At 46.7% G+C, this 15,058-nt stretch overlaps 1 protein-coding gene across 4 annotated transcripts in view; it reads right to left on the bottom strand.

Annotated features, from left to right (window-relative positions):
* SFSWAP (splicing factor SWAP) overlaps positions 1–14,665 on the bottom strand; it is an 82,442-nt gene extending 67,777 nt beyond the window's left edge. For 3 of the 4 annotated variants that reach the window (XM_029221278.1, XM_029221252.1, XM_029221262.1), the window contains exons 1-5: positions 14,325–14,665; positions 11,610–11,779; positions 10,898–11,029; positions 6,326–6,411; positions 170–395 (exon numbers count right to left, since the gene is read on the bottom strand). In XM_029221278.1, coding sequence (XP_029077111.1) covers positions 170–395; positions 6,326–6,411; positions 10,898–11,029; positions 11,610–11,779; positions 14,325–14,542 — 832 coding nt within the window. In that variant the 5' untranslated portion in view covers positions 14,543–14,665. The remainder of the gene's footprint in view (positions 1–169; positions 396–6,325; positions 6,412–10,897; positions 11,030–11,609; positions 11,780–14,324) is intronic. The other variant, XM_029221271.1, reaches the window with a different exon arrangement.
* Positions 14,666–15,058: the final 393 nt, after the last annotated feature.

The raw sequence follows: 15,058 nt of genomic DNA, 5'->3' as shown, positions 1-15,058 counted from the left end.
AAAAAAAAAAAAAAAAAAAAAAAGAATCTAATATATGTTCAGACTTATTGCACAGCAGGTTTAATCCTCGTGCCTTAGTGTCAGGATTTCACAGACGTTCAGGAAGTCCTACAGTGCAGATCTCAACCCCTCCCCCAGCCCAACACAGGACAGAAACAGTTTCACATACTCTTTTTCTCTTCACTTTTGTTTTCTGCCAGCACTGTATACCGTCCTTCTTTCATAGCTTTCTGGATGAATTTGTAGTAGGGATTGAGGTAGTGATCAAAGCGTAGAAAGTCGAATTGAGAGTTTCGGGCCTGTTTGGCCTTCAGCATTATTTCAAACTGTGCACCCTGTTTGCACACGAAGTTGGCCGTGCGCTCAATAATGGCATGCATTTTGGCTGTTGGTGGCTACAAGAGAACACACGCATTCACGTTATCAGTCTGTCCTCTTTTCCACTGAGCGTGTGACTTAAAACACAGGAATAACCCTGGTTTTACTACTGACTAGAGACATTTCAATGGGAAGAGTCCAGTTTGAACAGACTGTGGCACTGGCCCCGTTACACGACACTCAGTCAGTTTCTGAATTTTGCAGTATTTTGTGGGAAGAAAACTCACCTGCTGAGGCAGGCCATTCTAGCTTTGTACTGAACCCACAGGAGGCAAGCTTTTCCGCACCAATCAATGTGTTTCCTATATTGGGGGCCCTTAACCAGGGTTCCGTGATAGGGTTCAGGGGGTTGTGAATCAATCCTCTGGGGAGTTGTATGCAAATTTTGCACATACACATGCAATTTTCTAGGGAGAGGGGTGCTTGTTTCAATAAGTTTCTCAAGGATCTAAGAATCATTTCTCTTCCCTTTTTCTCAGCAGGGACTAATGTTTAGAGCTTCGAAAACACTACTTTTGTACATCCAAGGAAAGCCGCAGGCTCACGCCCAGCCTTTCCTTCTGCACCTGACCTCTCCTCACCCCGTTCCTCCTTCTCCCTGTAAGACTGCCCCATGGCGCCCATTCATCAACGCTCCCACTTAAAAGTACAGAGCTCCAGGGACTTCCTTGGTAGCGCAGTGGTTAAGAAACCACCTGCCAGTGCAGGGGACACAGGTTTGATCCCTGGTCCGGGGAAGATCCCACGTGCCGTGGAGCAACTGAGCCCGTGCGCCACAACTACTGAGCAAGCGTGCCACAACTACTGAAGTCCGCAGACCTAGAGCCCGTGCTCCACAACAAGAGAAGCCACTGCAATGAGAAGCGTGTGTATCACAATTAAGAGTAGCCCTGGCTCGCCACAATTAGGGAAAGCCCACATGCAGGAACGAAGACCCAACGCAGCCAAAAAAAAAGTACAGAGCTCCAAACTGAGGCCCAGCTACCTGTGGTCTGGCCAGAGCAGAGACGGTTTCACCCACATTTACTGGGCGAGTCATCTGGTTGCCCTGAAGTGCGTTCACTACCTGGAACCAGACCCCACCTCTCTCCTGCACGTGCTGCCAAGTTACCTCCGCCACATCATGAGCTGAGCAATTCCTACCCACACAAGGAGCCCCTCGGACCAGAAGCTGGAAGCCACACATCTGAAATACTTTTAATATTAATGAAGAGATCAACACTAGAAAATTACATGCAAATAAAGTGGGAAATTCTTTCCATTGATAATGGGCGGTTCAGAACTCAAGATGCTTACTGTAATTTCAGGGCTGAATCCTCCACAAAATACAAACGCCTTAATTCTCAAATGTGATTCCTGAACTAATGATGTCCTTCACACTTACACTGGATAGATGTCTATGATTAAAGTTATTTACTGGTCCCCAAATACACTAGAGTCCATGTTAAAGGCCTACTGTTGCACCGAGGTGCAGATCCTGATGCACATTTTCAGTGGCTTTGGCTCAACAGGAAGATTAATTTTTGCATTAGTGTATTCCGTATATATGACAATTGTTAACGATCGCTTCAGAATAATGATCATTAAAGGAAAATACAACCCCTCCCGCCGCCCAAGTAGAGATGTTCTCCATTGACCAAACCAAAATGCTGGTCTAAAACTTCTTAAAAGCAGGCCCTCTTATGATGTCACATTATGGCTACAGCAGTCACAGAGAGTGTGTGGGTCATTTTACAAAGCGACGACGATTACAGAGAAACAAAGCAGCTTATGAGCACCCTTCAAGATGTGCTCCTGAAGCAAGTGGATATAGATAAACGTCTGGTCTGGAGAGAGTCCCTCTCTGCCCTCCTTACCGTGTAGGTTTCAGATGTGCTCCTGAAGCAAGTGGGTATAGATAAACGTCTGGTCTGGAGAGAGTCCCTCTCTGCCCTCCTTACCGTGCAGGTTTCACATGTGCTCCTGAAGCAAGTGGATATAGATAAACGTCTGGTCTGGAGAGAGTCCCTCTCTGCCCTCCCTACCGTGTAGGTTTCAGATGTGCTCCTGAAGCAAGTGGATATAGATAAACGTCTGGTCTGGAGAGAGTCCCTCTCTGCTCTCCTTACCGTGCAGGTTTCAGAAAAACCCTCTTCTATTTGAGAATACGATTATTCCTACCACAAGATGGGATTTTAAGGATGTAGCCAACACATAAATACGTATGTGTTACAAAGACTGACTGGTCCAGGGGAAAATGCTTTTCTAATTTATGGAAGCCTTTTAAGAAAGCAACTGAGCCCAGGAAGGGGGACTAACACCTCTCAGCATCTCCAAAATTAACGTGGCTCTAGAAACTCGAACAGGCATTGGGAAATGGGACAACAGTATGTGAGGTCAGAAAACCTGCACCCATTTTCCAAAGAGCTTTGGAAAATGCTGGAGCTCTGATCCCTGCAGCAGGGTGGGGCTGGGGGCCAGGCTGGGCGGCAGGTGGGGTGAATAAGCGAAGAAACCCAGGAGCAGCTGGGCTGGCCCTCTCTCCTCCTCTGGGATCAGAGCCCCAAATAATATCAGACTGAGGCACGGACTCAACTGTCAAAACAAAACTATGGAAGTAACAGCAGGAAGTATAGGAAAATACTTAAAAATTGTCAGGGGTGGAAAGGTCTTCTAAGACAAGATTCAAAATCCTGAAGCCAGAAAGGAATACAGTGACATATATGGTGACATATATGACTTCACAAATACCTTTAAATTCTGCATGGAGAGAGGAACAAACAGGTAAAAGACAAAATGCCAGGAGAACAAGAGTGCATGACACTTAGCAGACCAGGGCTCAGCACTCATCATACGTGAAAAGTCCTCACAAACCCCCAAGGAAGGGCAGGACTCCACAGGAACACAGGGGTAAATCGTGCCTCTTTTGTCTCCCCACCCCCATCCCACGGCAACACGGCACCTGAAGGTACGGTGAGACTGGCGCTCTAATCAGAACAACGCTCAACCGCAGGGGCTCTGGGCTGGAAGTGCAGGCCTGACCCTTACAGGATGAGCTGGGGCGGCTGCTCTCGACGGCTCTGCCCCGTGTCCCCGTCAGAGGCGCTGGTGTCGTGAGGACTGTCCTGGCACACAGCACATGCTCAGTGAATACTCACTATCTGAGGTTGTTATTAACCTACTGGTACCAGCGCGCAGGACCAGGACGGGAATGGTACATTGTATCCCCCCCCCTTTTCCTTCTGTCCATAAAATATGTTAAACAAGCACATTTCCCTTGTAAATACACTCAAACGGGCGTGCCGAACAAGCAGCACTTCCGATCCCCTTGGCTCATCCAAGGGGAACGTGAGGTGTCACACAACAGGCGGGGGGCTCACGAGACCTCGCGTGCCTCTGGGCAGTGCTTGGGGAAACCTCGTTTGGGCTCAGAACCCGGATCTGCGGCGCCTCGGGTGGGTGAGAGACTCGGCTGAGACGCGCCCTCCACCTTCCCCGCAGTGCAAGACAACATAACACAGCCAGAGACGGACCTGGGCACGTGTAGAACTCGGGAGGTGATAGAGACAGGCCTTCAGGTCCCTGGGAAAGGGACAGGTAACTGAAAACACAATGTCGGGACAAGTGATGCTGGGCTACATATTCCGGGAGAAAACAGTTCCTTACTTCCCAAGAAACATACAAATGGACAAACAGAGTCACTACGAAAAGCTAAAATAAAGCTGTGAGGTCACCTGAGGAGCTGGCGTCTAGAGGCCCAGTGGGACCAGGTGGCCAGCCTCGAGCAGGCGCCGGCATGCGGCTTCCAGGACGCTGTGACCTCTCACTGCTCCTGACCCTTCGCACGGACGCCCAGAGACCCTGCAGCCATGGGGTTCTACTCCAAAAGCCTAGTTTAAAACCTGAGAACCCCTCAAGCACCCGCCCTCTTTACCACCCCCGCCTCCGCCGCTGCCAGAGCAGCCCCTGCCCACCGAGGCAGCAAGCGTCACCTAGACACGAGCCGGGAGTCTCATGCTTGGTCACCAAGAGGGAACGTACGACGCAGACACCTGTCTCCTAGGCAGTCTCCCCACTCACGTGGACACGACAGTGTGTGACGTATTCAGCAAACCACTCCCCCGATTCACAGCAATTCTGAAGAATGACATACTGATGCCACCGTACAGGAAAGGCCAGCTGTCCACAGGCGACCTGGTGAGCACTCACACACGGTTTCTCCACAATCGCGAGACTTCCTACCCGGGTGACCATTTTATACGAACACTGGGAGAGAGCAGACCCCTATACGCCAGGCTTGCTGTGCTCTCCACGGGGAGCAGACGCTTTGGGTCCCGGCAGGCCACCACGCAGCCTAGTGGTGCTGACTCTGGGAACATGCAGCCATGAAATACTTCAGTAGGAATTAAGGCAACAAAATCTACTACACCTCTATGTTTATGTTCGCATAAAAGCTTAAAAATGATCTTCATACCAAAACTTAGTAAGAATCTATATAGTCAACCTTAAATAAAAGCTTTTAGCATTACGTGTGGGTAAGAGAGCAACTGTTTTTAATGCGTCTCTCACGTAGAATAGCATATTCCAGAAAAAACAGAAATACAATACATAAAAATATATCAATACAAGTCTCAGGATATCAAATCTTCAGATAACATTTTCAGTTTTAACTGTAGCAAACTGATCAACGGTAGAAATGGGAATCAAACGTAAATAGTGATTCTACTTGGCAAAATCCAAAGAAATTTTTACCCATATTTGCAAGAAAAGAGAAAGAGAAGGAGAGGATTTATAAATGAGTAAGCGGAGGAAGGAATGGGTGGAGGCAGGAATTAAATTCTGTTATCTCCCATCGTCACATAAAACCGAAGGGCAAGAACCAGCAGATTCATGCTGCGCTAAATAAGGGAAGTATCACGTGCTAGTGTGGGGAACACAAGAGGCTCCTTCTATGGGGAATTTTCAGCATCCACTGTTTATTCAATGATGCTGTAGCAGGACACAATGAAGGAGCTGGAATACCCACGTCCGTGGTGCTTGCAATCCAGTTAGGAAGATGCCAGAGAAAAACCTTTACTCTGAGCACGAATATCCCTTTTCCAAGCATGTACACGCAACACAAATATTTTAAACGTCCCTAATGAACACGTAAGAATCCCACAAAGCACAGCGACTCATGACGGCACAACAGCTAAGACCATGGGTTAGAGGTCCTGCCTGGCACGCACGACCCAACTTCTTCACTTTTCTGCCTCTGTGAAAGGGGAACGGGAAGCTACCTTATGGGGTTACTAGCATTAAGTAATACTTAGAAAATCCTCAATGGGGCCTGTCACAATGTAACCTTGACTGAACGTAGCTGAAATAGCGAAGTGAGATCAGTGGGAACTAGAGACCCAGCTGCAGAGCACTTAGGTCAAGAGGATGCGACCCAGGTGTCCCTCCCGAGGGCAGGGGCCGCCTGGAGATGCCACAGGGCCCTAGTCATAACGGAGAGGAGAACCGGGTGGAAGGGTGCCAAGAGAATGTTACAGTAAAGGTCCCCATCTTGAGTGCCCACAAAACCACACCAGCAAAAGATAGGACACAGCAACTGTACTGAAAGCCACGTGCCTTGAGAAGGAGGGTTTTTGCATCTAAACGTGGCTAACAGTCTCCTCACCAGTAATTCTGACTGGGTTTTTCCATGTTGGTAAAATCTGGGGATTCAACCATATGGTCTCCGAGAGTGAGCCAGCTCCTCAGGCCCCTGATGCTCTGGTCTGGTGATTCTGCTATAATTTCTCCCTTCTTCTTTAGGGGGGAAAGAGGTGGTGTGTGATTTTTTCTCCATTAACTCACAAATAATTTTAAAGCATTACACACCCAAACTAGAAAGCAACTGTGATCATGGCGGGGTGCTCTCACCAGTACTTCCCGATAAGTACTAACAAAGGTTAACAGTATTGTGAACGAGAAAGACACCTACCAGCTCCACATCAGACGGCACGTTCAATCCTAAAGGGGCAATGAAAGGCTCCTCGTTTTCCTCCAAATTTTCAGCCTCGTGTTTTTCTGTATAAAAGGAAGACATAGAACTTCAGAACCATGACCTGCAGAGGAGGCACACCCACCAGCTGTAAGCCACTACGGGGCCGGGGGGCGCGGGCATGACGGGCCCTTCCCGGTTCTGTCGCACACCATCCCTCCCAGGAACACTTCCGTTCTCTGCTCGCTCCACCACGTGTGGGCAGAATCACTTTACCAAACCCCCGAGGGGGTGGGGGTACAGACACAGCGGCAGCGTGGACTCCCCGGCCGTGGGGAGGGTGCAGCAAGACAAGGCACGTGAGCATTTCCCCGACAAGGCTCCGCACTCGGCAGGCACTCGACACACGCTAGGCTCTCCTCCTTCCCAGCCCCTCTGACCTGCTAGGACCGCCCTTCAAACTATCGCTGTGGGTCCCCCAGAGCGTCAGGCACAGGTGCTCAATTCCAAGACAACCACTTTCACCGCTGAACCGTAAAACCCCAGCACGTAACTGCCAAGACTTCTCCCCCCAAGCAAACCACCTCTCTTTTCACAAATAATCAGATGTATTTCCAATTCTTCTTCTTCTTTTTTTTAAAAGACGTATTTATTATTTATTTATTTGTTTATTTATTTATTTATTTATTTATTGGGGCTGCATCGGGTCTTAGTTGAGGCACGCAGGATCTTTGTTGAGGCATGTGGGATCTTTCTTTGCGGCGAGCGGGCTTCTCTCTAGTTGCAGTGTGCGGGTTTTCTCTTCTCTAGTTGTGGTGTGCGGGTTCCAGGGCGTATGGGCTCTGTAGCTGTGGCGCACGGGGTCCAGAGCGTGTGGGCTCTGTAGTTTGCAGCATGTGGGCTCTCTCATTGTGGCACACAGGCTCAGCAGCTGTGGCATGGGGGCTTAGTTGCCCTGCGGCATGTGGGATCTTAGTTCCCCGACCAGGGGTTGAACCCGCGCCCTGCATTGTAAGGCAATTCTTTACCACTAGACCAGCAGGGAAGTCCCTCCATTTCTTCTTTAATGGTTCATTTAATAAACATTTGTCTACTGTATATTAGACAAGGCACTGCCCATTATAGCTTTCTGAATTCTAAGGTACCTATATACAATTCAATCACTCAGATGATCAATTTAAAAAGAATATAGTGAAATGTACAAAAAATAGTAGAAACCCTGTAAAAGCTAACAGTTTTAAGGATCTCAACATCTACTTAAGTTTTTCTTTCAAAAAAGATGACATGAAATAAATATTAAATCTTCATCAAAACAAACGTTTCCATCATACATAACAGAGTCTCTTGAAGAGATGAACAATTTCAAAAGTCTCCTGTCAAACCTAATTCTCTGTGAAGCCAAGAGGGCATTTTAAACAGGCTTCACGTACACAGAGACCTGGGGACTGTAGTCTGATGAGATACAGATTGATCATAAGTTCCTATTAAATAAGAGTATTTAATACTGTCCCACAAGTTCACGTAGCCTTACTCTCACCCAAGGACTAAAGACTTACTGTGGCCTGAAAGCTCCCTGTAATCAACAATACCCCCGTTCAGCTTCAGTAACCAAATGACACACTGAACTGGTAGCTATTAGAAAACACTGGTTTGCGACATGCCAAGTAACAGCTCCAAATCCTCAATTTCCTTTGGGAATGAAGCCAAAGGTGTCTCTATAAAAGTACAACTTTTACCATACCTCCCTAAAACGACAAAGTGATGGAAACTAAGGAAATAGCCTTTCCTTAGTGCTAAGCTGTTCTCAAAAATAAAGCCACTGGAATCAAAAGAGCTGTCTGGAACAGGTGGGTTACACAGCTTTGCTCTATTCTTATACATACCTTTCTTTACAGAAAAATGGCTTTAGCAGCACAAAATAAAACCCAACCATTGCAATACTAACTCAGATTCAGATAAATTTAAATAACTTTTTCTTTTTTAAAAAAATGGATATGTAATAATGATGAAAAACGGAAAATTTAAAGGATGGAACTGGGATGAAAACAGTAAGCTGCAAAAAGGGAAGAGAGAAGTTAAGTTGCACAGAAATAAAGGTTCCATCAAATGCTTCTGTTTAATGTCACAAGGTTTTAAGGTGCTAAAGACGCCCAGACAATGCGGCCATCCCCCAGTATCTGCAGGGGAAACCAAAACCCGTGGATACTTAAGTCCCACAGTTGGCCCTCTGCACCTGCGGTTCCACACCTGTGGATTCAACCAACAGTGCGCGCCGTTCGATCGGGGAAAAAAACACCTGAGAATGAACGCACCTGCACAGTTCACACCTGTGGCGTTCAAGGGGCAACCACAGAGTAATTCTGGAAATCAAGGAATATTCAGACATGCTGGTGACTCAGGAAAACAAACAAAAATTAAATTTTCAAATTTTAAGATAACGCAGCAGTAAAGTTTGGCTGTTAGTGGTGCTGGGCACCGAACACCCAATGTTTGAATTCCATCTACAAAGTGCGTGAATGTATAGGTACACATCCACGTACGTATATGTTTGTGTGCGTGTGTACCTGTTATTCATAGATGTGGCATTTTATTTATATTAGTGTAAATTAAACATAAAGTGTCAAGCTGTAAGGTTTACATGGGCCCAACTTCCACTAAAAAGTTAATCAGCATACCAAGCAAAGTTCTGAGGATGTGATTACAGAAAGAAACAACATTTTAAATACAGAGAACGTTACGTTAAAGAGAAAACATACTAAAACTTGGAAGAGAAACCAAGTCACATGGAAGTTCTTAAAATGCAATAATCATAGCAAAGTTCAGCACCAGCCAGCCCGATAATTACACCAAGACAAGTGCCCATCACCTAGAACAGGGGCTGGCAACCGCTTTCTGTAAAATGCCAGACAGTAAATATTTCTGGCTCTTCGGGCCACGTGGTCTCTGTCTCATCTACTCAGCTCTGCCATTGGAGTGCAAAAGCCACACAGATAAAACGTGAACAAATGAGCACAGCTGTTCCAATAAAACCCCACAGAAACGTGCCAGCTGGGCCTCGGTCATAGTTTGCTGATCCCTAATCTGAAATGTTAAGGAATGATTATTATACATTTTTCCAAAGGTAGTCGATGGACCTTGCAAAGGACATCTGGGCTCTATAAATCTCAATTCTTCACTTGTGAAATGGTGACAGTATGCATTCCTTCCTTCTGATCAAACACTAGATATTTAAAGCAGACATAACGTATATGGTTCAGACACAACAATAAAACAGGAACTATTCAGAATCCCAAAGTGGATGAATTATTTTGGATAAAGGAACGAGTGTATACTTCTTGAACCTGCAAGAACATGTCTACCGCACCCTAACTTCTGAGGTATGGTCAGATCCAAAGGTCAACGGAAAAAGGTGTTTAATACCTTAACCACGCTTTAACTCAATATGGTTAAAACTACACCTGGAAAAACTCTTTGGAAGCGCGCAGAACAGAGCTGTGCAACAGTGATTCTTATGTCCATCAAGTAATGAGCAGAAGGAAAGGAAGGGCAACAAGGCAGGTGTCTGTACTGCTCTCCCAGGATCACGCCCCCGGCGGGGGGTCGGGAGAACCCCAGTGCAGCTGCACCGTGCAGGGCAGACAGCATGTTAATATTAAACTGCTATAATTACTTCATACTTGTCAGGAGGTTTGTTACTTAAGGAGAAAACAATCAAGTCCCACATCACAGGTTCAGTTAGCTCAAAAGTTAAATCCCTCTATGATGTGATTCCTGTTCATTATTCTGAACGTTTGACTAGGTTTCTGAAGTTCTCCTTCTCTTTAAACAGAACACCATGAATAGAGTGATCCACCCTTAATGACTATCATCACTGACAATTCACGACCGATCAGCATGCAGGGCTATAACAAAGGTGCTCTCAGGTCTTACCAAAGTGACTGCGGACACCTGTTCCTGAACTGCATATGGGTCTGGATTTTTTAATAGCACTATTTTTTTTAAAAATAAATATTCCGAGTTAATCCAGAAAGGCATAAATTTAAAATCTTTAATTCTATGTAAATACCATACGGTAAGTCTATACCCTAGGGCCTACTGAGCCTCAGGACATACTGTGCTGTTTTCTGTCTGGTGATAACTGACTCCACAGGCGTCCCTCCACTGGGCATCGGCCACTGTCTCAGTCGTGGGGGGATGTGAAGGAGCAGGCCAGCAGGAGGGTGGTTAACGCCTGTCCTGTCAACGGCCCAAGAGCAAGTCATTGCAGATTTCAACACGTATACTGTCTATCTAGAAACAAAGAATCCAGGGTGAGCAACTTCCTACTCCCTGAATCCAAAAGAAATAAAGGAAAGGCACCCAGACCCTAGACAGTAACTAAAGTCTGAATTCACTCTCCATCTCCATTAACAATTCATCTTCTGGTTTTTAGCTTTGTTTTACCCTAATACCAATAATGTTCTCTTTCTGTCCCAGTGATGCTGTAATTACTTAGTGCCCGTATCGTATTTGGGAGACTCTACCGCTGCACGTAGTACCTGCCCAACGTCATCACCCCGGGCAGCCCCCCACCTCTCTGTTTAGAAGGCTCCTCTTCCTCTGTTGGTTCGGACGGGTCATAGTAATCACTGCCGTAAGTGAATCCCACCGCATTATAGCTCCCGTCCTCCGCCAGCGCTTCACTCAACCGCTTGTATTCTTCCTCTTGAATAAAAATAAGAATTATGTTAACAAAAATAGAAATTTACTGAGAAAAATTTTATATATTTCTAAAGTTGTAGCTATCAGTAAAGCATACAGCACACTTTTTCCAACCTCTTTTTGAGGCAAAAATGTTTCTAAAAATTCACACTTCATATCTATCAATATGTACTTTTGCCAGTACATGTTTACCACAGACAGCAGAATACGTGTCTTTTGTGAAAATTTCTTCCTGCTGAGAAATTTGGGGATTAAGAACTGTATTAAAGATTGTTAAGGCAAAGACAAGAACATCAATTTTAATTTATACGATACTGTTAAAGAAGAACAGTTAAAGAGTTTGGTTTTTGTTTTTTCAAATCCCAGTCTGCCCTCAAAAGCTGGGAAAATTCTTTGTGGCTCTATATATAAACTATCCTGAGGTCCTCTCAGAACGCAAAGACTCCTGTTTTTCCAATCCACTGGGTACTGTCAAGATAATATCAGAAAGAGTGAGTATAAAAAAATGAATGGGAGTAAATTTTTAAATACTTAAAAAATTTTAAAGAGTTTGTTGCTTAAATAAGTTTTTCTTGAGCAGTACCTTGCCTTGCCTCTTCCTCAAGCAAGTCCGTATGCAAGGCTAAATACCTCTCTTCATCACACAGGGCCTCTATTCGTGCCTCCTCTTCAGAGAGCTGGTAATCTCTGTTCCATGTGGAATACTCAGCATCGCACTCAGAAAGGTCATGCAGGTGACCGCGCCCATCATATCTGTAATATGAACATGCTGGTCAACGGAAAGAAATTAACGTCTGGGTTGGTTTGTGTGGGATGTTTTATACATATACTTACCGATTAAGATAAAGAAATAAAAATAGGAAAACAAACATATAAACTCTTCTCAGATTTATATTTAATTTGGCTAGTCATAGCTCACCTACTTTTAAGCTCAAGTTATCTTAACAAAGTCTAAACTCCTTTCTGCAATATGATAAAACTTATAATTAAAGGTAAACAATCCTTTAATAGCTTAAAATGGTATCCACTTCAGTGGCAGTTCTTACCATGTATGGTTTGGTTAACCATTCAATGTCATTTGCAAAAAAAATTAAAAAAATTTTTTTTTCTGAAAAGTCAAATATCATAGCTTACATTCACACAAACCGGATACATAAATACCTATCCGTAAGAACCAAACGGTCGAAATTTCCTCGCTTCCTTCTGCTAGTCCCGAACTCTCAGGAGAGATCTTCACCAAAGAAACTTGCGTCCATTGGAGGTAAAATCTTGGCTAGGCTCGCCCCCTAGCCACTTGGCTGAGGAAATAAGTGCTGGGTTATGTGATAGAGAGACACACATACATAGGAACAGTGACATATACGTGCAGTTTAAGGAGGTTCACTCGAAACAGAGCAAAACTATTAGGAGATGCAGGATCATTATTTTCTTCCAGACTTTATGCCCCCAAGATATAACATACATGAAGACGCATCCACGTGTACTTGCATGGACCGATAGATACTTTAGCCAAATTAAGAAGAAGAGCACTTCCTGCCATGCTTTTAACACAGAAGATTCAGTGAAGATGCTGTCAATGTGCACCTCTCAGATAATGAGTGAATTAGTAAATTTCACTTAAAACACTCAGATTTAGGGTTGCAAAAACAAATGTAGAAAGACAAACAAAAGTCTGCTTAAGTTTTTAATGCTGACTTTTGTAATGAGGACCAGAAAATACTACAGGTAAAAAAAGACATTTACAAGAAAAAAAGGCCAAAAATTTCAGGGTAGCCAAGTTATTGCATTTTATTACATTTCAAAATTATGTTTACTATGCTGTAAACCTCCTTAACTTACAAATGTAGATCATTATTTTAAAATATTACACATGTACATGTGTGGTGTTTGCTCCCCACTGGTTTTGGAAGACCTAACTCCCACCGTATACAGAATGATATGGAAAACTGTATAAAAAGCTCAGATTTTCTCGCTTATCAAACTTTAATAATAAATACCGCAAGTAACACTTTGGAAAAGGAAGCTGCCTGACAGCTCAGGCAGCATGATTCAATAGGAACCATAGTTTAAAGGCACAGCATGCTTGAGCAGAGCATGGGGGCCCTCAGGTCCAGACCTGAGCTGGCCACCCTCCGTCCATGAGTCCTTCTTGTCTAGATCTAACTCCAAATGGAAACGTCGGGGATGGAAAAAGCCGTCTGGTCATTAATGTGTCCATTCTGGCCAGCTCAGAGGTCATCCCTACAGTCATGTTCCAGGGCTCTGCAGAATCCAGTTTTAATTGTCTCAAACGATGGGCTTCCTTCACTCGGAGACTATTCCACAGTCTAATGGTTGGTCACGGTTACTTTTCAGTCCGGGCCCCAGAAGCAGAGTTGCCAAATTGGCAAAAACCAAACCGACAAACAAAAATCCCAAGGAGAAGGAAAGAGGGACTGAAAACATGGGAGGGGAAGAGAGCAAACAACCTACATCACGTAAGGTCATCCTTTTCAAATCAAACATCTTTAGAAATCCAATCCCGGGAGCCCTCTGCCCAAAGTGGCTAAACACCCTCCAGGGTGATTACCTAAAGCACCTTTGATTTGAAAAGAACACATATGGATCCCAGCCCCACCCTTCAGTTTTAAGAGACAGTGAAACCAGCCCTAAGAACGCTACGTCTAAGAGCAAGGCCAGTGTCTGCACGAAGTCAACTGGCCTCCAATTGATTAGCAACTTCACCCTCGGCCTGAATCTGTCAAACTCATGGGATTAACACAGGATGGGGGAGGAGTCGGGGAGAGTCAAATGTCAAGCCGGCAAAATACGCGCGCTCCACAGAGAGCGCTGCGGGTACGACTGGTTCAAAGCCAACTCAGGGGACCCAAGAGGTATCTAATTGCGGCATCAAGCTTGCGGCGTTTCGGGCTGCCCTCCCTCCCACACCGAGCTATGGGAGCGCGGAGGGCTCCAGAGCGCCGGTCAGGAGAGGCCCAGGGCCCGGGCAGCTTCCACTGCCCGGAGTGGCAACTGCAACCCAGCGACAAGAGTGAGAGGTCGCGAGGGGGCTGCGGGGGCAGAGACGATCCCTCCGGCGACAGACGCGACACGCAGCTCCAGCCAGGGCCTTAGGGCCGGTTTCACCGTCCCCCTCCCCCCGAAAACCAGGGGGATGTGGGGACAGGGGAGTGGGTGTCCCCCCGGATCCCTGATGGCTCCAGAAAACCCCTTTCCAGTGCTGGCCATCAAGTCAACATCAGACGAAATCAAGCGGGCGAGGGAAGGGGAGGACCGGCGGGTGGGGGGAGGAACCGACCTGTCGATGAGGATCTTGTGGTCCCCCATCCAGGGGATGAGGTGCTGTCCCTGCTCCTGGGCCAAGGCCCGCTCGTCGTCTCGGAACAGCTTGCAGGCATAGCCGAAGACCAGCAGCTCCACTCGGTTCCCCCCACCGCCGGCACCGCCCGGCCCGGCCTCCTCCTTCGCGCCGCTTTTCCTCTCGGTTTTGGCGCGGCCTCCGGTCGCGCCGTACATGACAGCGTCCCCGGCGTCCAGGCTGGTTCTCTTCTGCGCCGCGACGATGTCCCCGATGTCTCCGCCTGGCCTACCCCCTCAGTCAAACGCGCCGCATCCCAGCCCCAACCTCTACACCGCCGCCATAGCGGGCAACAAAATGGAGGAAGTGCAACTTCCGGCGAGGGGCGGCCCTACTTCCGGCGAGCAGGTTCTGCAGATTCGCTACTCCCGGGGCAGTTTGAGCCGCTAGAAAAGATTTGGCTTTAGCGTTTCGCATTCGGAGGCGCCTCCACGTTAGGGGCGCAGTTATCAGAGGGGAGCGTGTTTTTCGTTTTTATTTTTCTGCGGCGGCCGTCCAGGGCAGTGGCGAAAGCGCAGCTTTGGATCGCGCGCTGCCCACACCCTGACCCTTCCCGGCTCCGGGCGGAAGGAGGACGGGTGCTTCGTGGGCCGAGTGCGCGGCTCGGTGGGGGCGGATGTTCCTTTTCTGGGCGAGGTTTCCTGTTGGACGCCGTCTGGGCCGGGGAGCCGTGG

The sequence above is a fragment of the Monodon monoceros genome, unplaced genomic scaffold (assembly GCF_005190385.1).
Source record: "Monodon monoceros isolate NGI ecotype Baffin Bay Population unplaced genomic scaffold, NGI_Narwhal_1 Super_Scaffold_1, whole genome shotgun sequence".
NCBI lineage: Eukaryota > Metazoa > Chordata > Mammalia > Artiodactyla > Monodontidae > Monodon > Monodon monoceros.
This window is presented reverse-complemented; position numbering and strand designations above follow the sequence as displayed.